This window comes from Chaetodon trifascialis, chromosome 6, assembly GCF_039877785.1.
Source record: "Chaetodon trifascialis isolate fChaTrf1 chromosome 6, fChaTrf1.hap1, whole genome shotgun sequence".
Lineage (NCBI taxonomy): Eukaryota > Metazoa > Chordata > Actinopteri > Chaetodontiformes > Chaetodontidae > Chaetodon > Chaetodon trifascialis.
The window spans coordinates 21,205,001-21,232,500 of record NC_092061.1 but is presented as its reverse complement, the minus strand read 5'-3'; the positions used below and the strand labels follow the sequence as shown (position 1 = coordinate 21,232,500).

Sequence of the window (27,500 nt, the reverse complement as noted above, 5' to 3'; positions counted from 1 at the left end):
AAACCCTCGGGCTCTTCTGTTCCCCAGCAGAAATGGAAGGGAATTAGATATTTTTTCTGATCAGCCGTCCAGCTTTGGAAGGCTAATAGCTCCGCTCGGTTGTCAAGCTGAAGAGGGAGGCTGAGTGCTTTGAGTTCAGCCCTTCTCCCGCTGAGTACTTGTCGTCCTCATTGTAAAGAATTAGTTTGGACTTTTTAAAGTGATATTCCATATCCCGAGTCTGTGATTACATTTTAGATTGCTCTGATTTGTATCTGTTAAGGCTGACACCACATGTTTACTTCTGCTGCACACTATCTGAGTTTAGACACCATGTCTCATTGAGGTGGAATTAGAATTTGTTTCCGATAAGGATTCGGTCTCCATTCTGTGACTTTCACTTACTGTTTGACAAGTCCATCAGCTCGTCCTATTCACCCCAGCCGAATTATGGAAATATGAGAAATGACAATGTCATTGTCATTACAACAGCATGACTGTCACAGCCGGCAGCAAACCGATGTTTTATGGATTACGACAACTCCATCTTGGAAAAGTCATTTTCTTTTTTCTGGACTGCGGCCAAAAGCTCTAAGTCCAGCATCAACTCTATTTACAGCCGGTGTCAGACCTGCTGCCTCAAAGCCCTTTGAAGATTTCTGATTATACACTTTTCATGCATTTGTTCTCAAAAGTAGTGTGGCTAAGGAAAGAAATAATGTTGCCATTTTTTCCTAAAATATGCAGTATTTTGTCCAACATTAGGGTGTGAAAAAATGATTTTCTTCAGCAGTGACTAATGCCTCTCACTTATTCCCATCAACATCTCATCACCTCCTGCCCATATTTAACCCTGCAATATAGATACACTGAAAAGAATGAAGGAAAGAAAAACCTAGATTTTTTATTGAGCCTTTGGGCCATAATTTGCTAAAAGAAGTCTGTGGCATAAGTCTTATAAAAGTCTCAGGTAAAGCCTCAAGCCCTGAAGGAGAAGTCACAGAGTCTTCATAAGCATATGCTATTAGCATTCAGTTTCCAGTATTTCACACCTGTGAGTGCTGACCATTGAAATGGTCTGTGGTGTGGGCTGCCTGTCCCTGTCTGCCTCCATGTGGATGTTCTTTTGTGGTATTTTTCCACATGGGCTAAATGACTAATATGTACAAAAAGTGTTAGAGTTGGTCCAATAGGTCACCTCAGCTGGCAGCCTGGAAAGGTCTTCAGTGGCTGCAATGAAATCCTTGGCGGCAACTACGCCTGCACATCCACTAAAAGTGCTTGTTTATGCCACTGACAGGATCAGATTATTATTTATTATATACTTTTTAAAGAGTAACTAACCCTTTAAAACACCGAAATCACAAAATAACACAAAACAAACTAACAGATCAAGGCAGTGGTCGACCAACGATTCTTTCTGCGAGATAAAATAGCTGTTTTTGTTGAGTCTGGTGTCTTTGAAGAAGGCGATATAATGGCTTCAGTTCCCGTCGGAAAGGCCTTTCTGAAAAGATGTGTCTCTGTAGACATCCATTCCATAATGTTTCAGACACTTAGAATAACAATCTGAGCTCGTCAGTGGCAAAAACACTTTTAGTGGATGTACTGAGTTGCCCCCAAGGATTACGTTGCAGCCACTGATCCTGTTTTGTGGTTCCTACCTGAGGCAATGTACTGGGCCAGTTCCAAAACTGTTTGTACCTATTAGTCATTTAGACCCCAAAATATGTAAGAATAGGGCCTAGGCTTAGAATTACCCTGCAAGTATTTAGAGTGTCAGGTCCCAATTTTGTGACTCAAGGTTCAGTGAAGTCCAAATCTAATTCCTTCATCCTTATATCTTGTCAGACTAAACTGACATCAAGGAAATTCAGATTCTTGATTTCTCAGAGGTCAAATGGCAGAGAAATTTCCACGAGCAGTTCAATTTATTTGCTCGTGTCACAGGGAGCATATATAATGGGACAACACAAATCTTTCTTGGAAAGATCATTAGATTTATGTGTTATTCAAGAAAGAAAGTTAGATCATTACCAAATGGGGGTTAAAAGAGTCAGAAAATATTCGAGGTCAGGGGAAAACAAGAGTATTGGCAAACTTGTGAATCCTTAAAGGTTCTTCTGACCTCTTATTTTGGAGAGTGTGCTGTTTGTGTGTATGAGCGTCCTTGAGAGACCTTGGTGGTCATCAGGAGAGGCTGATAATCTCCTGGATGATTTGGTCCTCTGAGTTAAAAGCCTGTCGTGCTGACTTATGTGTTTTCTCTTCCTGGGCAATCCGCTGCTTGCTTTGCCTGCCACACTGAAATAGTTTGATTTGGATCAGCCGAGCGGCAGGAAGAAGAGCCACAGATGGTTTGCAGGTTGTTATCTGCAAACACAGACAGCCTCACATGCACACACACTCATTCTCACACGCCTGTGCACACTCATAATCTATTACCACCCACTGCCACAGTGTTTATGCCGTTACGCTGATCTCCTGCAGTAAATGGTCCGCTGTGTGTGTGTGTGTGTGTGTGTGTGTGTGTGTGTGTGTGAGTGTGAGTGTGAGTGTGTGTGTGAGTGGATGTGGGTGGATATTACTCATGTTGTGGGGACATAAATCTGTTTACACAGTCACATTGCGAGGACTCACCTTCTTTATGGGGACAAAATGCAAGCCCGTAATGTAAATCATTAAATGTTTGGGAAAAGACTTTTGGGTGGGTTACGCTTCGGGTAAGGTCAAGCTTGGGACTGCTTCTTAATAAAATACCCTTTATAAAGGATTTATTAATGGCTAAGAAGTCATTTATGCTTCATAACTCCATTTACAAGTCTTGAGTTGCCGCATGGTTGCCATGGTTTATCCTCTCTGTTTCATGGCATCATTATAATCCATAGTTAATATTTGGCACTTGTGGGTTTCTTGTTTTCTAAGCCATCTAGTTAATTTGTCATTGCTCATATCTTTCTGATGGTCTAGATGCACTGCAAACCCCCCACCCCCCACCCCCATTACCTAAGCGATCCGACGGTTCATTGAGGGATCTTGTCAATAAATTGAATAGATGAAGAGATAAAGCAAATGTTGTGCTGGACTCCTGAGGGGGGCTGAAGTTTAGGTTCAAGAACTTGCCCCCGTAGCAGGTGGAGAGCTGTGGAACCAGAAGCAGATGCTGTGGAAAACGTCTAAAATATTGATTTCTTAGAGTATACTTTCATGAAAAAGCATCCAGTGTTGAATTGTGTCCACATTCTTGCGAGCTAAGTATGATTTGCTTTCAGTGTGTATCAAGAGTGTTGGTAAAATTGGAATACCATTTTTTTTAATTGATTTTCCAGCTGCCAGGAGTTGCCCAGGCAATGTTTGTCAACATAAACATTTTTTTTATATAAACTATCTCTGGCAACTAGATGACCTTAGATCTTCGTCCAGATGTAAATATGGAGGTCCTGTTTGCAGAATAAATAGCAGTTTGTTTTTAGATGCCCAAGAAGCATGACTGCCATGCCTGTTATATTTAGACAGCAGGGTGACATGGTGAGTAAGAGGTCTAGCTTCAAAACCTGCCTGACAGCAGGCATCTTCCCTGCTGAAATGTCCTCGAGCGACACTGAATCATCCACCAGCTCTGTGTGCTCTCTGGAGCTGATCCCGCTCTCTGTTCTTTGCTTTGGAGGCAGGGCCAGCAAAACGATGAGTTACTCTGTTGCGAATCAATACGGCATCACAAAAATAAGTCTGGTTCCAAAGTTATACTGGCAGTTCTTCGACAGAGAAAGTAAAGATTGAGTCATTTGCGTTATATTACTTCTTATTGGATAAGCTGACTCTGGGCTCCATGCTCAGGTGACACTGTGGCTGATTGACAGAGCTTTAGCAAAGGCTCCTGGGACTGACAAACCTGAGGTTCCAACAGATGTGGAATAAAACAAGCTGCACAAACAGTGACAACATAAAGTGAAAGTGGCATCAGGCTGCACCCGAGGAACAAACAACAGTCTGCTTATTTCTCTTCATACATCAGTGCCTACACCACAGGGATTTCACATGAGATTCCTCAATTTGAATTCTTTAGTTTACCATTTTTGAAGGTAAATTCAATGTAAACGACTCTCACTAAACCTCTGTGGCTGTAATGGCTGGAAAGGATTTTTCTTGACAGATTTTATATAGTATGAGAGAATATGTTGGCTTACAGGTGAGCTAGTGGAAAAGCAGCGCAGAAGAACACCTCAGTAGTTAGCACTGGTACCAAAGCTGGCCAACACAAACCAGGGGATCTCATCGATGTGGTCAATTTATGAGGGTCAGCATCCATATCTGTTTTTCTCTTCGTCTTTTTTCAGGCTGCTGACTCTCCTCACGTGCTGCCTGTGCCGATGACCTGGGTAAAGGAAGGAGGCATGGTACGACTGGATAAAAAGTACCTTCAGGCGAATTATAAGGGAGTGGGCTCTGATGACATCATCTACACCATCGTCGCCTCAGATGGACAACCTAAATATGGTACAAACGCTCACTCACATGTCATGACATTCACTTCAAAACAGGCTTTTTAATAGTTTAAAGATCTGGAAGACCGCATTCTCCTCAGGTGGCTTTGCTTTGTCTGCAGTTAGGCAACATTTCATTTAAACAGTTTATAAAGTTTTATGACGGGGCCAAGGTCTGACAGGTTGGCAGGTGGTTGGAGGCAGACAGGCAGGAATAAATGGTAATGGGCTCCATTTATACAGCACTTTTCTAGTGTACTGATTGATCAAAGCTCTTCACAACACATGCTATTCACCCATTCACACTGATGCCACAGCCACTGGCGGCAATTTGGGGTTCAGCATCTTGCCCAGGGACATGTAGCCTGGAGTTGCCGGTGACCAAACCACCTTCTGATTAGTGGACGACCCGCTCCACCTCCTGTGCCACAACCGCGCCACAAATACAGAGTAACAGGTTGCTGGAAAGCTCGGTGACACATTGTAAACAATCTGGCAGAGGGTGGGTGGAAATGGACTGTATATATACAGTATATTGGAGGACTAATGAGGGAATGGGATGGAGGTGAGGAGATGGGACAGGGTAATACAAGGGCAGGAGGGAGTTGCTGCAACAACAGGAGAGTTAAAGACATGATAGGAGAAGCAGAGCAGGAAATGTGAAAACATGACTAATAACTGGGTGGAGCTGTGACAGAAACTTTCTACAGATCCTGTCATGGTTATGGGCCAAACTAGAGGCCTGTCAGGTCTTACCCTAACCCTAAATAAATCAACCCCTAACACGCCCATCTCTAATCTTAACCTAAACACAACCATTTTAAACTGTGCCTAAGCTCTATCTTGTCACAAACACTTTTTATCTTGCTCTAAACCTTCTATTGTGGCAGGATAATCACAGCACTTCTGCCCCTAATTCTGCCTGGATATGATCTGGGGATTTCCAGTCATTATAGTAATTGTATGCTGTGTAATAACTGAGAGAAACGGTTAATCACCTCCATCTTCTCTGTCCAGGTGAGGTGGTGCTGGTGTCCATGCCAGCTGACGGCCCGGCAGAAGGCTGGCGCCCCTCGCTAACCGACGACCCAGGCTTCACACCCACAACTTCCTTCACTCAGCAGGATGTCAACGATGGCACCGTCTGGTACCGACACTTTGGCACAGGGACCAACAGCGACTCCTTCCGGTTCCAGGTCGGTGCTGATACAGATACGGATGTGAATTAGCCATCTTTACGTGGCAAAAATCTTGAAATACCACGTGTTTCATGAATTTAAAATGTGCCAGATGGATTATCAGTTCATCTACAGTAGGATAAGCGCACATCAAGGTTGTTTTTTACTTACTGTTGAGTGTGTAGTACTACTACTGTATGTATAAATAATTTCAAAAAGCTGATAAAAGAAAACAAATACAGTGTGAGAGGAGGAAACCTCAGGGGGCCGATAAGAACGTCTCTCCCTCAAAGAAAAAGGAGGAGATGGTGACAGAGATGCATGTTGCCGTCCTTGTTGTTTTTTCTCCTGTGCCCTCATCCTCTCTCTGGAGTGTTCTTTGAAGTTCACACTCTTACTCATATTCCCATGTTCCCTTGTGTTTACCTCTTCTCTCTCCTCCTGTTTTCAACCTTTCCAGCACTCTCCCTCTGGCTTGATTTATTTCTTCCCCCCTTCTCTTCCTCATATGTATCTCTGCCTCCCTCCCCTTCTCTCTCTCTGTTTCACCTCTGTCTGCCTCTACTGTTTCTTGTCGTTCTCATAACCATGAAATCGTGTGGGTATACAACTAGAAAACTGCGTGGCTTATAGCAATCTGTAAAAAAAATTATCTCCAGTCTTTGTTTTTTTTGAAAAGTTACACTCTGCTCAGCACTCAGCTGTTTCAAACACCAAACACTTCACAGTTTTCTATGTGACGATATTTTGGCATGTGTCTCCTTTTGGTCCTCGCTCATTTATTTCCTTCCCAACTCTTCTTTAAGTGTTAACAATGGATTTCTTCTGCCTCAGTCCAAACCTTGGCACCAAACTTCCTGTGTGACTCACTGGCTCTCAAAATCAATCCATAGAGACTTATCTTGATTAGCGTTAATGGCACCAAATTACTTGCAAATTGGCTCCAAATCTGATACAATCCCAGTAAAACCGATGCAGCATTCATCACGCTGTGGTTAGAGCGCTATCGTGACAGTCTCTGCTTCACTTCGACTCCATTAGAAAAACAAAAGAGGCAGCCAAAAGCTTGTAGCTACATCTAATCATCTCTCTCCCTCTGTCGCGCCCCCTACATTTTGGCTCCATCCATCAACACAAATGCGTTTCAATTACACAGCGCTGGATTCAAATTAAATTCTCAAGTGTCTCATCATTTTGACGGGAAGTGGGAAAGCAGTGGCAAGGAAAAGTGAAACCCATCACAAACTGAACTGCTGGAAGCGTCTGTGCCGTTTGTCAGAGGTGGCGATTAAACTTGATGGTTTGTCAGGGTGGTATTACTGTCCTCCCCTGGTTTTTATCCGAGTGTGTGGCGCCTTGTTAGAACTGATTGTTTTGAAATACACTCGGCTGAGCTGAAGTAGGCTGCACAGCGCTCTATATATATTTTTTCTCATGCACCAACATGTGATTTTGCAAATCAAGGCCACGTTCAAAGAGAGGTGACGATCTAATGTCTGTGCCGTTTTTTTTCTGGAGTGAAAAGTTGTTCTTTTCAAAGACTCAGACTTGGTGTGTTTTTATCGTGTGGCTCAAGTAATGAGGAACGTATGCAACAAAGAAACCAGACACTTATGCTAGAAATGTATGCTGTTAATTAAAAAGATACGTAGTTTATTACTTTGCTTGTAGAATAGGATAGAAGGTGTCCTGGTGCCCTGAAAAATAATTTTGATAAAAGGATGAAAAGGTGAAAAGGCTAAGGTGCAGTTTGCACCTCACAATTAAAAGTTACAATGAAGCTTGTTGATTACTGTGTCCACTTCAGAAGCAGAACACATTAACCAGAAGGTCTTTTTTAATTATATATTCTTAATTATATCTCCTGGTAAAGCTGTTTGAGCAAAAGGTTGCCTGTTACACATCTAGCCAACACAGAGCAACATTATCTATACTTTGGGCTCCTGTTTGTGTCCGCCTGATGAATGTATTGATCTCTGCGTTTGGTGTCCAGCATATCCTGAGAAAAATACTCTGCTTTTTAGTTACTAAATGCTCCGCTTCACAAGCTGGTCTCTAACGTAGCCTGTCAGTTTGGTGCTGGCAGGTCATGTATAGTGGGTTTATCAGAGCTTATTTGCTGAAAACTGCTGCCTGTTCTTGTTGGATGGGGCTAATGTGAGTGCCTGGACTGAGCTGCAGAGCAAATGTGCTGTTAAACCTAAACGAGGGGCTGAAAGTGGCTGAAAAGCTCCACAGAGCTGCAGGGTTGGTCATTTTCAGAGGATTTGTAATTTCAAACAATGCATTTTATATTAGAGGTAGTCAGTAAAGAAATAAAAATAATAATTAGTGGATGTTTAAGAAATGCTTAGTTCACACTCTGGCTCTAAATATAATGCTACGTTTGCTGGGAACAGTGTATGCATATCCCACTGGACGCAGCACATTGTGAAGGAACTCCAGCTTCGTAGTGCCTCATATCCTCTTCAGACTGACACAGTGGTTGTACTTCATTTACTGTGACTGCTGCACATTTGCCATCAGAGTTTCATTTGGGAGTAGACATGTGTCTTTCGTTGATAAAGCAGGTGTGTTTTTGCATAACTTGTTGTCTCATGCAGTTTTCATATGAGATTTATTGGTTTTCAAATAACCTAACACAGACGACATATCATTTATGTTGAACAGAATCAGCTGAATAATCAATAATTTACCGCTGCAGCACCACCTTCAATAAATCCAGCTGACTCAGCACTGACTCTCATGGCAAAACATTACTTGTGATTGGTGGCACTGACTTCAGGCTTCATGCTGGTTTTACATTACTTCTGACTGACTGAGCTGACAGTCAGTCCTGACTGTTCCTGACCTTTATTTCCTTCAAATGCCACTGAGGTTACAGGTACAAGCAGCAGAATAAGTGGTCACAACAATTAGCAATGAAAGAAACCAAGGCTGCTGCTGTGAGGCTTCTCAGTTCATTCTCCGGAAATAGTTTTTTTTTGGTGACATCTTATCTATTCATCCTTTTATATGATTTTTGTTTTGTGACTAGCATAAAGAGACTACAACTAGCATTTCCTTATACAACCCTGTGTTGTAAAATGCTAAATGAATGAACCTTGTACCCTGTTATTTATATCAGGGGACAAAACAAGGTGAGGCTATATATTTTGGAGAGCTTGGGTCAGAGAAATGGAGCACCAGAAACACAGTTTGATATAAAAAGTGAAACAAAAAATTGTTCATTTAAGAAAGGAGTGTGGGTGGAAAGGAGCAGAGCCAGAAATTCAAGTGGAGCTTCATTCAAGACAGGAACGCAGAGGGGATTAGCCTGATCCACCAGCTTCTGCTCCATCACTAAATCCAAGTGTAAATCATCAGCTGAAGGTTAAAGGTCATAGCTTCAGCACTGTGCTGAGAACAGAGGGCATAAGAGACAAGCGTTTTCTGTTTGGGAAGGTGGATTTCTTGTTCTGCAGGTGCAGGTCTAGTACTAACAGTACCAGTGTACCAGTGCATGAATGTCACTGCAGACACCAGATTTGCAAACTTTGGTATACTGAGAAAAACACAGAGATTTTCCGGCTGCTTAAACAGCATGGTGGTAGGGCCTGAATGTAACAGACTTTCATTTATACATAAAAGTCCCACTACAATATTAGATTAGTGCTGAACGCAGGACAGGCAGAATGGAACATACCATGAATACTGATAGACAGCTGATTATAAATGCATGGGGTCACATTTATTGAACGGGCCTAGATATAAAATAATTACTTGCACAAAATGTAGAATCTTATAACCTGTAGTTTGATTACATAAAGATAAAGAAATAAAAGGAACTATTTTAGTAACAGAGGATGCTGGCTGTTTGGAAAAGAGGAAAGATGATCATTATTTTCAATTTACCTCACAGAAAGATCAGGACATCAGCATGAGGTGAACTTTCTTTCATGGTTCAGAAACAGTGGCTGAAAGCACTCCGAGGCTCCCTCTGTGTCCTTTAATGTACTTCACATTTTGAAATGTTGGACACAGATCAGTACTTTAAACATTACACTGAATTTTTCTCAAATTGGCATCTCCTCTCTTTATATTCTTGGGACGTAGACAGTGATGTATGGGAGGGAGCTGCAGTGCAGCCTGATACCAGGTTCACTTGCTGTTGTCACAGTTATTTGATTGTAGCATGTTTTCATTACATCTCTTGTATCTTACTTCTGGTGATTCTCAAGCGCCTGTCATCAGGTCTGTCAATCAGAAATATGTGTAATGTGCAAGTTAGTTTGCAGTGGAAAAACAGACATTGCTGAAGATTGAGATTTCAGACTTCAAGATAAGAAGTGTAGAGTGTGCAGAGGGCAATAAGGGAATAAAGGTATGTCTAAGAGTGTTTGGTGGATTTTTGAAGAGGTTTTCAATCTGTAATATGAGGTAATGTGTCTTTATGTGTCTGCAGGTTTCCACGGAGACAGGCCCAGTCATACAGAGAGATGCCCAGACCTTCACCATTGGAGTCCTGCCTCAGATGCCAGGTTTCCCCCAGCTGGCCCCTGACTGTGACCTCCAGATCACGGTGAGGGATACAGTTCTCCACCTCTGGCCGATGTCCCTTCCCACCTCCCACAGTATACTATCCAACCATAAGACTAATTAATGAAAGATGAATAAGTAACACTAAATAACAACTGCGATAGTCAAAGTCTTTAAATAGAAGCTAAAGGCTTCAGAGTGGCCAGCAAAGTACAACAGATTAATATACAGTAATGGCTGTTAAAATATATACAATTTGTGCATCGTAGCGTACACAGTGACTTTATCACAAACCTAATGCATCACATTTTCAAAAGACACAAACACTCAAGCAATTCTTGGTCCTGTCATTAATATTTTATTGTGTGCAGAAACTTTTTTCATTGAAATTTTTATTTCTAACATTTAAATGATCTGAAATACTAATGTGCTCCATCTGGCTAGCAGACGTCAGACTGACATACCTTAGTTTGCTGTATTTCAATGTTACCATTAATTCACACCTAAATACTATTTTGTGGAAGTAAGTATTAGATAAGTATGAGTCTGGGTATTTAAAAATTTCCTGGAAATGTTTTCTTCAAAAAAAACAAAAAAAAAATGTGGGAACCCTGGAACTACTGGAGTTGCAGCGTGGAGCAGAGACTCTGCTGTTGGTGTGGTTTTCTGTTTGTCTGTGCATGTGTCTGTCCCTGTTCCCATCAGATGGGGCCGTCAGACTTTGACGATATAGTAGCTCTTGTTTTACCTCTGTTCTTACCTCAGCATGCACGCTCGTGTGTGTGTGTGTGTGTGTGTGTGTGTGTGCAGGCTCTGGAGGATCGGGTGACAGAGATAACACCTGCAGCTCTGTCCTTCATTGACTCTGAGACTCCCAGCGAGAAGCTCATCTACAACATCACTAAAGCCCTGCCGCCAGGACAAGGTCAGTCACGCCCACATGCACACACACACACACACACACACACACACACACACACACACACACACATGCGCACACACAGACGCTGAGCTTTTCCGACATAATGTGGAAAAGATAAAAAGGATTCAAATCTAAGGTCTGAGGGGCAGGAGCCTCATAATGAGGTTCAGTGAGGGAGCTTCTGAGCTTGACTTTAACGCTGGACTGAAAGATATTCTGTTCCTCATTAATTATCACTCAAGCACCCATGAGCAAGGCAGCGTGATCCATAGTTGGCCGCAATGGAGCTGCTCAATGATCCAGAGCTTTTCTTAGCAGCTTCCTGGTTTCAGAGTGGAAAACTTTATTTTTCCTGAATGAATGAATGAAAGTAACTGCTGGAAAAGAAATGATGATTTTAAATTCTTGTGTGAGCAGTTCAGGAGAACCTTTGTCTTGCTCAAGGGTTTATCTTTTTCCTGCTGGGAACGAGGCAGCGCCATTACCACTGTCCAAAGTTATTTAATTACTGTCTGGCAGTGGACTTTTACGGGAATGAGCGTTGATTTCCTTTTTGCTGAATTTAATGTGGCGTTCAGAACTGGAGCCATTAATTTCAGCGTTGGGCCATCTGACAGACTGGTGTATCATTTTCAGCTCGCCGTATAATGAAAGGGAAAACGATTCACAATGGGTCATATTCATCAACTAATGGACTGATAAATTTGTGTGAAAATCATTTTGAACAGAGCCAATGACGAGGACACATTCAGATTAGGCAGCAGCATTTGTCATGAACGTTTTATTTTCTGAAATTAGATTTGAACCTTGCCGTCCAGTTGCTGTTATATTTGTTCTGAGTTCATGAGTGTTAATGTGGGTTAAATAAACGAGTGCGTGCTGATTTTAAGTCTGTAATCTCTACTGCACTTTGGTGACACGTCCGAGAAAAAGTGTGTAAATGTATTTTTTCAATAATTATCAAGGGAGAGACACACCAGCGATGTGCACGGCATGTCTGCAAGTCATCTTTGATTGCTATGCTGTGCCCCTTCAGGGTGTACAGCTATTGTATTTCCCATCAGTGGTGCCTGTTGACACGATTCTATGACAAAATCAGCTCAGCCTGGTTACCGTTCCTTCACTTCTTCTCCTGTTGGTGGGGTCTGTCCACTGTGTGCTGCTCCTATCGAATGGTGCAGCGCTACACTGAATGCTTCAGAATATCAGCTTCTTCCTATGACAGTGAAATTGTTTGTGCCCCCAGTCCAGCTCTGCCTCTGAGAGACAATTCTGAATCTGATCCTCCAGCCTCAGGCAGATGCAGGATAAATGTTTGACATGAATTTCTTCCTGCGCCGCTTGTCCTCAGGTGCGATCGAGCATCAGGACACACCGTACACACCTGTGAAACTTTTCACTCAGGCTGACGTCAATAATGGCAAGATCATCTACAGGCCGCCACAGGCCCCTTCACACCTGCAGGAGCTCTACCAGTACTCCTTTATTGGTGAGATACACACATGAACACACTCGCAAGCCAAGTAAGCTATGTGTGATTACAGTGATGACGCACACACACACACACACACGCACTAACCTTCAGCTCCTGCAAATACGCTGATGATTTCCTTTGATTAGGAGACGTTTCCAGCTGTGTCTTTGGGTTATAGTGCAGGTTTTGTCCTTTGTCCTTTATATGAGAACATATGAGATCCTAGTGTTTAACTAGCTGAGAAGAAGAAGAGGAAGATTAGTTGTGCTTCTTCTGTTTTGTTTGGCTAATAAACCTGATGATGTACACATTCTGAAAAACAAACACAATTCATCTGAAATGTCCCACCACAAGCACTTTCTGTGGAAACACAGTAAGCAGTCCTGGCATAATAACACTGTATTAGTTTTAATACGTAAAACCAGTGGACTTAGCCACGCGTATTACTCTCAGATGAATTACTATGCATAGAGCTGCTGGAGTCTCGTTATTAAATATGTCACCTACTGTTCCTCAATTTTTTCTTTCTCCACTCTGCTGATTTGTGATGTCAGAGTCAACAGGGAGGCTTTAGACTTTGATGACCGTACCAGTTAACTTCAGGCAGGCTGTATAGTCTTTGTAGCCTGAGTCTACACCATTGTTCACGTGTTGCCTTCACCTGGAGTCCCATTGAAAATGACCTCCTGGGAATGTCTGATAATAGCTCTGCTATTTCTGTACAAATGCTCTGTGTGATATTGCAACCAAGACTTTTCCAATACACTACAATCAAAGTCTTTTTCTTTTTTTGTGCTCAGGCATTTAGCAATACTCATATTTTTCTGCCCTAGATTATAAAGTCCTGGATGATGTATGCTATCACCAAGCTATCAACGAACTGACAAAGTTTAACAAACATGATGAATATTTGAGTTAAACGAGTGGAGTCGAGCTGTTCTGAAAACAATTTGAGGGCTGGTGAGACATTTTCCGAGTAAATCTTGGCTGTTGAGAGACGTGTGCTCCGAAAGATAACCCATAATCCAAGATCAAAGATGACTTTGAGTTTCTCTTAATCTGGGTTTGTGGAGCTCCAGTGGAAAGCTTTGCATCAGTAAATCATCCTCATTGCCTCCTGAGTTTTATGCATTATAGCATCATCTGTTGAGTTTTTCTGTTCACTGCTGCACCCTGTCAGCTCCAACTGAATCCGCTGTTTTTTACTTTTATCACCTCGCAGCACTAAGAGTTTTCTTTTCTTAATCCCAACAGGTCTGCCAGAGTCACTGAGTGTCTATTTCACAGGTAAATACTTTATCTGCCTTAGTTTAGAGACAGGGAGGAGGAGGCACATTGTTTTTTCTGTCCCCTTCATCCTCTCCTCTTTAACTTTTTCTCACATCCCACGCGTTCTTCTTCCACCTCTTCATGCAGAATCCTCTCTGCGCTCAGTCTCATTTTCCCTCCTCACCTCCTCCTCCATGCTCAATCTTCTCCTCCTGGCTACCTCCTTCTATCCTTGATGTCTCTGAAGTATTTCTCTTCTCTTTGCTCAGTCTGCTCTCCATCTCTTCTTCTCTCTCCCTTCTTCTTTTCTCTTCACTGCTCCGCTCCCTTGTCCTCTCCGTTCACCTCTGCTTTTATCTCTGTTGTGTTTTCATCTTGTTGTGGCATTTGTTCTTACTTAATTCTCTCCACCCTTCTTCTCTGACCTCACTCTCTCCTTCTTTCATTTCTTCCTTGTCTTCTGCACTTTCCACCTTTGAGTTCATCTTTCTCTCATTTGCTGTTTACCCTTGATCTCACCTCCTGTGCCCTTTCCTGTTTCCCTTGTCCTCCTTTTAATCTTCACACAATAAATGTCCATTGTCTTTCCTCCCCTCGGATTTTATTCACCTTTTCTTCACTCCTTTGCCTTATCTTTTCTCTCCCCTCTTTCCTCCTCCCCATTTTTCTCTTTCCCATCTTCTTGTGCACACTAAATCTCTCCTCTGCTTTCCTCTTTTTTACTCCTACACTTCTCGTCCCGCATGCCGCCTCTGTCACTTCGCTCTTTGTCACGCTTATCACTTGGGCACTGATCCGGCTTGACTGGGTCTTCAGATCCACTATGATTTCCTGTTCTGACTCTGTAACCTTTAACCTGATGGGACCAAGTCTCCTCTATTCACTGCATCTTTGATGAAGCGCTGCTGCACTCCAGCTCCATCCCCAACTGGAGCTGTTTAGGAAATAGGTGTTTACAGGCGTTGAGAGGCATCGCAACAGTGCTTTTCACTTTAGTGTAGGCCTTGAGGCACAAACACACACACACGCACGCACGCACGCACGCACGCACGCACGCACGCACGCACACACGCACACACACACACACACACACACACACACACACACACGCCACACTAAGTTAGGTTTTAATCATTTTTGGGAACATTATGTAGACTTACCTTCATTCCCTGGAGACACCCTAACCACAACCATAACCACTGCTTGCCTAACCCTAACCTCAACCCAAGTCTTCACCCTAAAATTAAATGTTTTACATTATGGGATCTTGCTTTTTGTCCCCATAAGGAAGGAGAGTCCCCACAATGTATAACAACTGTCTAAACAGATGTATGTCCCCACAACATAAGTGACACATGGCCACACACACAGTGGTCTCTAATGGTTTTATCCTCCATATTAGATTTCAGAGTATATAGGACCCAAAATACCATGCTCAGACAGAGAGACAGGAGACTGATGAAAGTCTGACAATTTAATGGATATTCAAAGACTGTGTAACAGCATATCCAGATGAGGCAGAGTCCAGAAAGTGACAGGTCCAGTGTCTTCAGTGAGAGCAGACTGGCAGGGTGAAAACAGGGCAAACAGACAAAAAGGTACTTTTTGGTCTTGGTCGTTACCACACAGGGTGAGGGACATCTCAATGAATACTGGCTGAAACCCTGGTGCTTATATACTGTGTAGGCAGATGAGTCTTGATTGAGTACAGCTGTGCTCAGAGGCTGGGCCGACGTGTCGGCCGCGCCCTGCAGAGACACAGACTCAGACAAGACAGACAGAGGAGAGACAGACAGGAGACAAAAGGAGGGGAAAACACAGGAGCACGATGGGGAAAAGGAGGGGAGACATGGTGCGTAAGTCAGGGATCGCTTCTGTTGATGGCCAGTAGAAAGTGCAGCAACAGATATCAACAGTCAGTTATTGGTCTGTGGTTCACATGATAGATAATGTATATTAGTAGTACAGTTCTGAGGTACTTGTAGTCAGTACAACTTTACATTTTGTGCAGCGTTTTATATCTACTCTACTATATTTCAGAGGGAAATATTGTTCTTTAAATATTGCTATTATATTGATATTAATAGATTAGTTGATCAACCACAACTTTAGTAACTTTTAATCAAATTTAGCCAGATGATTAACTGATAATTTGAAGGAAAGTTGACAGATTAAATGGTAATGAAAAACGTCTTAGTGCAGCCCTTCAGTGCATCGATGACTGATGGTTCGTGGTCACTGTGCAGATTAAGACTTCACGTAAAGTGCATGAATAACTACCTGGGTATATAATGAAATTAAATTCAATTACACCTGGACCAGCTAAAAAATATAAATGCTCCTTACACCTTAAAGTGATTTTACTCTCTGAAAGGAGCCATTCATCATGTAATTAAACCAGAATCAAGTTTATTGGCAATTTCAAAATATATAAAGAATATGAGTCCTTTTCCGTGTGCATACATGCAAACCTACTTTATTGCTCTATATTGTATATACAGGCCAGCAGTTCATGGCCGTGCAAAGAAGCAGTGTGTGGGCTGTCCAATCAATTATGCAGCTATAGCTATAAGGTTCATTGAGTGCATTTTGCTGCTAATACTTTCATACATAGTTAAACATTTGAATGCATGTAATGGATAATTTCACTGTACTACACTTATACTTTTGGCACTGATATTCACATTGCAATAAAGCAAGCTAATTAGAGCAGACATCCAACAGAAATGATCACCCAGTAATCAATCATTTAATAATAATAATTGTGCGAGGTTAATTGGCCGGGCTTTTGCTGCATTACAGGCCAGAGAATGAATGGAGAAATGTCAGCAATTGACTTCTTAATTGTTGAGTCACTGTAATTAATCAACAGCCGAAGGCTCAACCAGACATCTATCTTATGAGCATCAAATACTCTGAAAAGCTGTGCAGTTGTGATCAGCTTGAATTCCTGTTTGTAAGGATTTCAGTAACAAGACAGCAGGGTGGATCATGACATGCAGAGAAGGAGCTTCTGCAGCACAACCCACTGCTGGTCACTACGTCCGAATGTGCTCCAAAAAGTCACCAAATAAACTGTAGGAAATGTAAAGATTGACATTGACATGCTGCTTCTTTAAAATGATGATAGTCACAATACAGTATACACTCTCTCCATTTTAAACAATATACAGTTTATTGATCATTGCTGAATTGGATGATGTTCTCTGACGTTACTGTTTGGATGTGACTGGAAAAACTTGCCAGGAAATGATGCTTTAGGCTTCCTTTTTCTTTTTCTACCACCTTCCATAGTTGTATTTCATGAACTTAGGTAATCATGTGTAATTAGCATTAGAGTAAAAATCCACAAAACTCAAATCCCAAAATGTTGGGACGCTGTTTAAAATGTGGATGAGAACAGAATGCAGTCAGTTTTACATGTTCCTGAGCCCATGCAGTAATCTTCTTTATCCAATCATGTGTTCACAAAGTGGTGAACCTCGTTCCATCCTCGCTTGTGAACGACTGAGCCTTTCCAGGATGCTCCTTTCATACCCAATCATGACACTATCACCTGTTACCAATCAACCTGTTTACCTGCTGAATGATCCAAACAGGTGTTTTTGGAGCGTTCCACATCTTTCTCAGTCTTTAGATGCTCCAGTCCCAACATGTCTGAAACATGTTGCTGCATTAAATTCAGAATAAGCAGATATTTGCCAAAATCTATGAAATTTATTGTCTTTGTACTGATTTCATTTGATTTTATTGCAGAAAGGATTTGTTTTATTTATGTTTCAAACAGCATCCCAACTTTTTGGGAATCTTGGGTGCATACACACAGAGATATTTTCAAACGCTCATTAATTTTTTCCTTTTATTGCCAACTATTTAATTGCTCTCCAGAATAAAGCATAGTAATGCACAAACATTTAAGCATTTAACTGTTTTAGATTTAACTATTTGTTTTCTGCCCTGTACATTCCCTCTGTCCTCTCTGTCATTGTTAATCCATCGTATCATCTTTTTATAGCTGAATGTGATAACTGGCTTGCCGTACTTCCTTGTTTAGTTGATGTGTTTTTTTCATGTGGCAAGCGGAGCCAATGAAGCCAAAACATTTAATGACTGTAATGAGTCTCCACCTGAATCCTTAATAGATTGTTTCAGTATTTTAATTTATTCTGTTTCTTGATTCAGGGAGATTTTTAATCACAGCTCCTGTGATCGCATGTTTTTTCTCTGTGTTTCTCTCATTAATAATATTGTGCTCAGAGAGTTGACTTGAGGAAGCTGATTAGGTTTTTTTTCCCCCATTTTCTAAATGTTGCTCAGTAAAAGTGCTGGAAAGATAATTAGCATGTGTGTTTTGTCAGAAAGCCTTTGCATTTTTGTGTGTTGGCTCTCATTGTTTTCTGTGTCCTCTCTGTGGCCTGTGTGTGTGCGTCTCAGTGTCTGATGGTGAACACACCACTCCTGAGCTGGACTTTGCCATTCTGCTGCTGTCGAACCATCAGCAGCCACCGGTGTTTCAGGTTCTTGACCCGCTGCTGGAGGTCAGCGTGGGCGGACAGGCTGCCATAGGTAAGAGGAGACACACACACAAACACACAACACTAATAGTAATTTCCAAGAAGAGAGCCTGTGGTGAAGAGGGTCCAGTAAGTGATGAAGTGGTCTGTGTGAGGTAATGAGCTCTGAAGTACGGCCCTGATGATCAACAACACAGGAGAAAGAGTGTGTGTGTGTGTGTGTGTGTGTGTGTGTGTGTGTGTGTGTGTATGTGTGTGTGTGTGTGTGTGTGTGTGTGTGTGTGTGTGTGTGTGCGTGCGTGCCTGGTACAGACACTTTATTTTCTCCTTCCCCTGCTTCATCTCTCTTAATGCTTCTCTCGTGTTGTTTGTGTGTGTGTGTGTGTGTGTGTGTGTGTGTGTGTGTGTGTAGGCGGTCAGCAGTTGGCAGTGAGCGACGCTGACACGGCTCCTGATGAGTTGGAGTTTGAGCTGGTGGAGGCTCCCATCCATGGAGAGCTGATTAAGACAGACGGCAGCACTCGCATCAGCATGAGCAACGGTGAGTTGATACACGCACGCACGCACGCACACACACAGATGTGTAAAAGACATATGGAAACTTTATGTCACAATTGCTGACTAAGCACAAAACATACTATAAACTACAGCCAGACATTTAGCAGATGAGTTATCCTCCAGCTGCTCTCGTGGATTCTGACCACTGGAGGACGTTAAGGCTTTATGATTCTGATTGTTTAAGCTATAGACTGTATATAAAGAAGGACAACGTGTGTCCACTTCACTCAATCACAAGCCCTGTTTAGAGCATCAAATGACTAATTGTAATGTGTGCTTTGATTTTGCTGAGTTTGGCCCTTGTGCCATCCACTAAGGTGGAGGGACTGAGATATGTATGTATTGATCCTCCGCTGTCCTAACTTCATTTCAACAGTATCAGACCTGCTTACATACACACTGTAATAGATCAATATACACTCAAAAATGTATTACTTTTACTATGTTTTTCATATTGTTCAGTCATAGCTCATTTAATGGAGTTCACAACCTTTTTTAGAAAGTTGCAAATAAATGACATCAAAGTAGACTCACATGTCAAATTCAGCTAATAGGTCTCAACAGGACTTGCTGAATGTTCAGGGTCATGTCATTTTTATTGCTATTATTTTCTTAGTCTGACGTTAATTGAAAGGGAAAATGAGAGCGAGCAGCTTGAAAGGGAGAAGGCAACACTCAAAATTGGTCACTCTCAGGCTTTTGTCCTCTCTCACTCGCTCGTACTTTAAAGCTGCTCCTACTTTAAAGCTAAACTTCTAAATCTTGATTTTGCACATTGATAAACACACAGTTGTTAGAATAATACAAGGACTCAAACCAACAGTCAAAACCAGAAACACACGCCTCCATTCACACTTTCTCCGTCCCGTCAGGTGACACCTTCACTTTCAGCGACGTCACCCGCAACGTTCTGCTCTACCGACGCACCGGCCTCTCCACCCAGGACGACGCCATCTCCTTCTCCGTTAGTGACGGCATCTCCATGGCAGTCACAGTGGTGCAGGTGGTGGTGGTGCTGGGCGCTGGGGACGACGGGCCGCAACGGGACCCGGCGGCCACGCTCTCACTGGAAGTGGGCGAGAAAAGTAGCACTGTGATCAGGCGCTCACACTTGGCTTATACTGTGAGTGAGCAGAGATGAATGCTAACTGTTAGCATCTTCACAGATTGTAGACTTTTCATTTGGTCTTTGTTTGAAGATTAGAACATGTATTGTTGCACACTGCGTCAGTTAAGGTGCTATTTGAGGTGGAATATGTTTGTTTGTGTATCCTTTGAGTAACTTCTTTAAGGTCTGTTTCACTGTTAAGATTCATTTGGGAGAAAGAAAGTGGAACTTGTCATGCAGGGTCGAATCACAGCGTTTTGCCTCTTGCAGGACAACACATCCCCAGATGAGCAGATTCAGATCCAGCTCGTGTCGGTACCGATGTACGGCATCCTGACCAGGAGCCAGTCCCAGCAGGAGCACCAGGAGCTGAGGGAGTACTCCTCTTTTACCATGGAGGACATCAGCAAGCACAGGATCAGGTAGGAGTTTGTGACAGTGTAGAATGACTTGAAGCAAAGCTGAAGAGTGCGTCAAATCAAAGTCAAATAAGTCAGGAAGATTTTATGATGAGCTCCTCATGGTCTTCTGGTAAAGTTTCCTCCAAAGTTAAACTGATGTATTGGTCTTTTTTAACTTTCTTACTGCTGATCACACCGTGGAGTGTTTTTTTTGTTTTGCTTTGTTTATCAAATAACTGACCAGAGAAATCATTCCAATGTGATTTGTAAGTTTTTTGCGGAGCTCCAAAGCCAAGAGTCTCTAAAACTAGCAATGAAAAGAGTCCAAAGAAAATCCTTGGTTTCAGTGCTGGGTTTTAGTTTCCCACGATGGTTTAAATGTTACTTCAGAGGCTTATAAAAACAGAATATCCGGATAAAACCCGCAGCTATTAACCAAAAATGACTTTCAAAAACCCTTAGTCGTTTCCAGAAGCCGCTGTTGTATAAGCAATAAAGGTTCATGAGGGTCCATGGGAGAGAAGGGAAGAGTGAATTAGCACCTTTTTAGTTCTTCAATAAAAAAAAATGGAGTTTTTGCTCATGGAGTTTTGTTAACAGCTCCCTTATGATGACAACTTTTTCAGGACATTGTTTTCACCTTGATCTGCAGACATATTGAGTTTCTCCAGTGTGTTTTGAAAGAGACTCCTAAGTGTATCATAATATTATTAATCCATTTAACTTTTACTGAATCCTTCAGCAAAAGTTAAAACCACTTAGACTGAAGTGAAGAGGTTTTTGCAAGACAAGAGTTGTTTGGTTTTTGGTCACCTGGGGTACTGAGAGGATTTGTGAGCCCTCAGTAAGGAGGCTGTTTTTGTCGACTCCATTGTGTGAGAGATGAAAGGGATCGGAGGGTTCTTCATGCCGCAGTGGAAGTCATGATCAATTTTTCTGATTGCAGTCTGAGTCAGTGGGGATCATTTTCCCCTCAGCATCACAGCAGCAGAGGAAGTGCGAATGATGGCTTGTGAGACCTTTTGTTTTCCTTCAATCTAAGGTGTCTTCTCATGGGACAAGAGCTCTGCAAACATTAACATTATCAAAACCCAGTAAGAAAACAAATGAGTTAACAGGAAGCAGTTTTGTTGCCTTTCCCCCATTACGTTCAATGACTCAGCCTGTTGGCACAAGCAGTGCCAATTAGCGTCACTCTGATATTACCTGCTTGACGTACTGAGACCCCCAGTGAGAGGTGCTAAAATGAAATATAAATATTCAGATACTAACGGCTTCATTTCCATAATGCGAGCCCTGATTAGCTTTAGCGCAGGACAGTCTCCAGGGGGCAATCTGAATCGCCTGTGTTAGTTTTCCCTCTGTGGTGTTGGCTCATACAAACAAGAGCCAGGAATTGTTTTATGAGAATTAAATGGGATTAGAGATTATACCGGTATGGATTTCAATTTTATTAGTGCTTTGCAGAGATTAGCAGCTGTATTATTGTGCGAGGGCTAATGCAAAGCTTTCCCAAGTCCACTATCGGTCCAGGACTAGACATAAACACATATTTATGTATTCATTAGACAGGGATTATTGTATCAAACCAAATAGTCATTAAAAAACATAAAATGACTCTATTTTTAGACAATAAGCATAACCAATATTTACATTTACAGGTACATCACTTCCTTAGAGACGGGCAGCCAGCCGGTCACCGACATCTTCCACTTTGTTGTTTATGATGGAGACAACAATCGCCTTGACAACCAGATGTGCACCATCACCATCACCTCCACGCCTAGACAGCCCCCAGAAGTCACAGTCCGCAGCGGCATCAAGGTGGTCACATATATATATATATATATATATATATATATATATATATATATATATATATATATATATATATATATATATATATATATATATATATATATATACAGCGTATGCGCATATTGTCTAAACATGAGAATATTCTGTGATATGATATCGTGCATTTTTCTGAGAACAGTACAGAAACACACAAAAGCACAAAAAACAACACACACAGGCTCAATTCTAAAATTATCTTGATAAATAAAAATTCTAATTTTACAGCCGGTACAGTACATAAACACAGTTACAGACACAAGCCGCACGCTGCTGTTTCCTCTCCATCACCATGCCTGCTCATACGAGACTGAAAACCTAAAATACTCTTTTGAGTTGCTTAAAGCAGCTGCTGCATTTAGAAACAGTCATTAACGAGATAAATGAAGCAGAGGAAACCATGGGACACTGTCACGTTGTCCCTCAGATACCAAGGGACCAACCCTCTTTAGTAAATATCTCTGTGCTTCTCTCGAGATGGTTTCTGGTTCTTAATTCATCTCAAGAGAAAATGCATGTTATAAAGGTGAGCGTAGAAAATCATCCTTACTTCCAGACAGACTGTGTGTTTGATACATAATCACATAATCAAAGATGCAACTGTTTGTCCTCTCAGCTGAATCTTGGGACTTGTCTTTCCTACTTGCTTATCAAACATCCATCAGATGCTGCAGTTAACTGCTCCCAGCAGCTGATTCGTCCTCCATCATTGGATTCTTTTCTTTTGGCAGTTAAATGTGTGAAATATGTCTTGAAGGGAACAAGAATGCACAAGAACACCAGCTGTGGAGAACACCTGGTGGAGGAGATGTAATGAAGGTTAAACTGGCGCTCACTGTAGATCCTCCCTCAGGGAGCACTGTATCAGTATTCCAGAAATGTCCCTTGTGAAAATCCCAAAGGTTTCTCCTTCACAGTCTCTCTGTTAATTAGGTAGGAGGCCTTGCTTTTTTAGTTGTAGACAGAGAAAAGGGAGAAAACCTCCTTCTTTTTAGCAAGAACAGCCTCAAAATAAAGTACAACGTGTAACTTCTCCAGTGGTTACACCTGTTAACAGTTTGATTTGTTTTGGGAAACTGAAATTAATATAAGATAAGAAAGGTGGAAGCAGCTCCTAGAGCACAAACCTCAAGAGCACTTAGTAATTTGCCAGCCTTCTTGCTCCTTCATATTTCCTCTTAGGATTTGGAATAAAGTCTGAAATTGGTTATATTCCTTTATTTCTCCTTGGCAAAAAAGCCCAGATCAGGGTCAGGATCAAAATCAAAAAAATAAATAAAGTCGCATTTTCTTCATTAACGTGTTTTATTAACATCCTCTACCCACAAAGCTAGAGTGGAAATGGGACTGGGCATGATGCATAAGATTGGAACAAATGTACAGTAACCATCAGATGCAAGGACTGACGAGAAACACTGAATCATGAGCAAAAAGCAGAGCAGCAGAACATTACACTATAAAAAAGTTGTATAATACATGAAGTCATACTTCTGATAAATGCCTTGTATTTGGTGCAGTGTGCAACCAGCTAGCTAAGATGTAAAAACATTTAGAGAGAGTTGAGAATTTGGACATTTTTCTTTGCGCAGGTAGGGAAAATAAAAGACCTTTTCTGAGCCCTGCTGGTCTGTAGAGGAAAAAACATCTGGACCAACAAGACTTATTCTAGTATTTTATTGTCTAGGTCCAGGAAGGCGGCCGAGTGCAGCTGTCTACCAATCACATCATAGTGTCGGACCTGGACACGCCCAGGAAGGACCTGCTGGTTTGGCTCGTCAGCCCTCCAAAGTACGGCTTCATTGAAAACACCAACAGAGGTGAGACCATTGTGTGTGTGTGTGTGTGTGTGTGTGTGTGTGTGTGTGTGTGTGTGTGTGTGTGTGTGTGTGTGTGTGTGTGTGTGTGTGTGTGTGTGTGTGTGTGTGTGTGCGTGTGTGTGTGTGTGTGTGTGTGTGTTTTATTAGCATTGTGAAGTTTAGAGTTGTAGATTGTCAGAGTGTGGTGGACATTGTTGCAGACAGGTGGCTGATTTGAGGCCAGTCTTTCCATCCTCATGAGGCTGATGCACGGTTACAAATCAGAACATGAATAGACAACACACGCTGTGCCTGTACGAGTACAGTGTTACTTATGTGTGCACGTACAAGGTCACACCTGCATTACTCCGAATAATTTCCATATTTCTATTTATGTCACACTCGCACACAATGCCGGTTGAATTCTCTGCGGTGCCGCTGCCATCTGTCACAGCCTGATTATGTTGTGGATTAGCACTGCCAGATAGTCGGCTACAGATGGGGCCATTGTTTAAGTCCCAGTTTTGACTGAATGCTTGCTCGACTGCCACTGTACTTTCTTTTGTCCCCGAGAGGAACTGTTTGGAAAAATGAAAAGGTGATATGAGTTGAAAAGGAATTCATCCCATCTGAGAAAACGTATCATTGCAAGAGCCGAATGGAGGTTAAAAATCGAATCCAACACTTGGATATAGATGGAAATGACAAACAGAAAACAACATAATTACAGTAAAGTAATGCAGCTGAGGATAATAGTGTATGTAATAGCATATGGAGCCCATTAATATTTTTTTCAGAATGGATGAGAGTGTTTGGAGCTCCAACCGAGCTCCCTCCATTAGCTGATGAAGGCTGTGAGATTGAAGTATTTGAAAGCCATGGAAGAAGTTGATAAGTGGACGTGATGTTAAAAAGCCTCTTAGCGCCCTGTTTTACCTTAAACACGCCACCCTCCAAATTCAAAAAGTTACAAGTTAGATATGTTTATTTTTTCTTAAGTTCACAAGATCCAGAATGAAGCGGACTCAGACTTGCTCTCCTTGTGTTTGCAGCAGAATGAATTCTAGTAAAGACCATTAAATTAATTGTGAGCTGCTTGTTAGCAACGTTTTTAGCTCGGAGTTAACTAACAGCAGAAAATTCCCACACAGACCTGATATGCAAAGCAGCATTTTTTTAGTAATAGATGTGATGCCATAGTAAAACAAATGAGGCTCTGCCATATTACACGCAAGAAAGAGTTATCTAGAGATGCAATGAAGGATGCGCGGGGTTAGATATTTATATTTCCTGCTCCTGTTGATAAGCAGCTGGCACCAGCCTTCTGTCTCCACGTGCCGTCTGACTGTCCTTGATGGCTGCTGGAGCAGAGGGACAGTCGTTGTTATTCAGCAGAGTCAGTCGGCAGTGTGCGGTGCGTGGATTGCTGCTGTCGCTGGGGCACAGGGGAGGCCAGCCACTGTCGCTGTCGATATGTCGGCTGTTTTCCTCAACAAAACCAACGTGCAGATGCACGGAAACACCAAAGGCCTTCACTCACACGTTGATGATCTGCACTGGCGTGGTTACATTGCAAACATTGCATATAAAGATGTGCAGAAAGATACAGAGCAGAATACACACCTGCATACAAAGGCTGCAGTTAAATGCAAAACATCTTGCACCAAAACATTAACATTTACATTTGTGTGGCGAGCACAGAAACAGGGACACACCAAAGACATTCTCTGATATTATGCATTTTAATTTAAATAGCTGGCAACCAATAACGAACCCCTGGCCTTTCCTCTACTGTCACCCTTTCCATTTGTATCCCCACAACGAGCAAGGCTCTAAAAATAGACATATTTGCCAGTATGTGGTTTGTTACATGCAACACTTCAGTGTTGTGAAATAAGAAAACAGCCTTAGGAGCAGCTCGTGACCGCCTCACTGATTGATTTATATATTCCATTCAACACAACAACTCACACATTTTGCATCCAATCATACAGACTTCATTGTAGTTGTTTTTTATTGCATTTGCTTACACTGTGTGTAAAATTAAGTTCCTCAGCAAAATGAGATTAATACAAAGTATCCAGAGGTGTTAAATATTATTCACTACAAAGTTTCCTTTAAAGTTGAAGTTAAAAATTAAAGTCTGAGAAATATTCAAAAGGTGTGAAAGAAGTTATTGGATATATTTTTCACTGTGAAATGACAGAATTCTGGATGAATATTGCAGCGTGCTCCAGATCTGCTTAACTCAACACATCTGTGCTTCATATCCCTGAAAAACTCATTTCCTGTTGTCTACCCATATGTAGTTCACGACTTTCATTAGTCTCACTCACTCAGAGATAGTCCGACATGTCAGCAGTGTTACTCTTCTATTTTGGTTCTGAAATCAGCAGATGAGATACCATGTTTGAGAACGGAACAAAAAATGACTCATGTGGTGGCTGCAGGTCATTTCCCATCCTGATTACGATTCTGCGTGGGTTCCTGCTCAGATAAGAGACTCCCTTCCCTCACCGTATAACATCCAGATGATGGAGATGTGATGTGATTTACTGTTGTGCCTGCAACACACACACACACACGCACGCATAAATAGACACATCAGCTATTCCCTGCGGAGCCCTGACTCAGCTCACCATGGAGTCATCCATCTTCTGTAACCAAGACACTCACACTTTGTCTCAAACTTCAGAGATTTCAAGGTTGATTTTGCACATTCGCTGCAACTCCTTCGATGAAATGAGTGCCAGAATTGGAGGGAACTGTAAAAGTGTCTTGGTGCATCTATCCTGCATCCAAACTGGCAGGCAGTTCTGACTAAAGTGAAATAAAGAGGCTCTTTGGGGGGAAAAGACATGTATCGCTGTCATTCCAGCTGTCAGATGTTTTAAGTGACAGCCTGGTTACTGGTCGCCTTAGAGGCTTATGACTTTTGTGTTGTGGTATAAATGTTGCAGTGTGCAAAGTGCTACTGAAATGTGAAGACACAGCTGGAGCTCCAAATGAATGGGAGATTCACAATAAGCACTAACAAAGTGACAGAACTTGTGTAAAACAAGTGCTTTTTAAGAAATTAAAGAAGCATTAAAAAGTGACTAACTCAAATATCTTGCACTGGAGATCCGTTAAAGGGACAGTAACTTGCTTTTTCTCAGATTTCTAATCACTGACTCTCCATCTTCCCGTCCACCAGGAGGCTCAGTTGGTGGCTCGCGGGTGGTCACCCCTGATGTGCCTTTCTCTGTGGAGGACCTGACATCTGATCACATCTTCTACGTCCAAGACAGCCAGCACAAAGCTCAGGCCAAACAGGACATCTTCAGCTTCTACATCAGCGATGGACAGAGCCAGACAGAGGCTTTCAACGTTGAAATTGACATCCAGGTAGCTGCTGTCTGCGTAACGTAACGTCTTAAATCTTGAAAAATGTTTTTGGAGCCAC

The 27,500-nt window shown here is 42.0% G+C and overlaps 1 protein-coding gene across 2 annotated transcripts in view; it reads left to right on the top strand.

Moving 5' to 3' along the window:
• fras1 (Fraser extracellular matrix complex subunit 1) overlaps nucleotides 1–27,500 on the top strand; it is a 228,953-nt gene that overhangs the window by 167,562 nt on the left and 33,891 nt on the right. For both annotated transcript variants that reach the window (XM_070964455.1, XM_070964454.1), the window contains exons 29-41: nucleotides 4,317–4,476; nucleotides 5,481–5,659; nucleotides 10,086–10,202; nucleotides 10,970–11,084; nucleotides 12,433–12,570; nucleotides 13,810–13,842; nucleotides 18,259–18,390; nucleotides 18,751–18,879; nucleotides 19,769–20,019; nucleotides 20,275–20,426; nucleotides 22,067–22,229; nucleotides 23,944–24,076; nucleotides 27,252–27,442. In XM_070964455.1, the coding sequence (XP_070820556.1) occupies nucleotides 4,317–4,476; nucleotides 5,481–5,659; nucleotides 10,086–10,202; nucleotides 10,970–11,084; nucleotides 12,433–12,570; nucleotides 13,810–13,842; nucleotides 18,259–18,390; nucleotides 18,751–18,879; nucleotides 19,769–20,019; nucleotides 20,275–20,426; nucleotides 22,067–22,229; nucleotides 23,944–24,076; nucleotides 27,252–27,442 (1,893 nt within the window). The remainder of the gene's footprint in view (nucleotides 1–4,316; nucleotides 4,477–5,480; nucleotides 5,660–10,085; nucleotides 10,203–10,969; nucleotides 11,085–12,432; nucleotides 12,571–13,809; nucleotides 13,843–18,258; nucleotides 18,391–18,750; nucleotides 18,880–19,768; nucleotides 20,020–20,274; nucleotides 20,427–22,066; nucleotides 22,230–23,943; nucleotides 24,077–27,251; nucleotides 27,443–27,500) is intronic.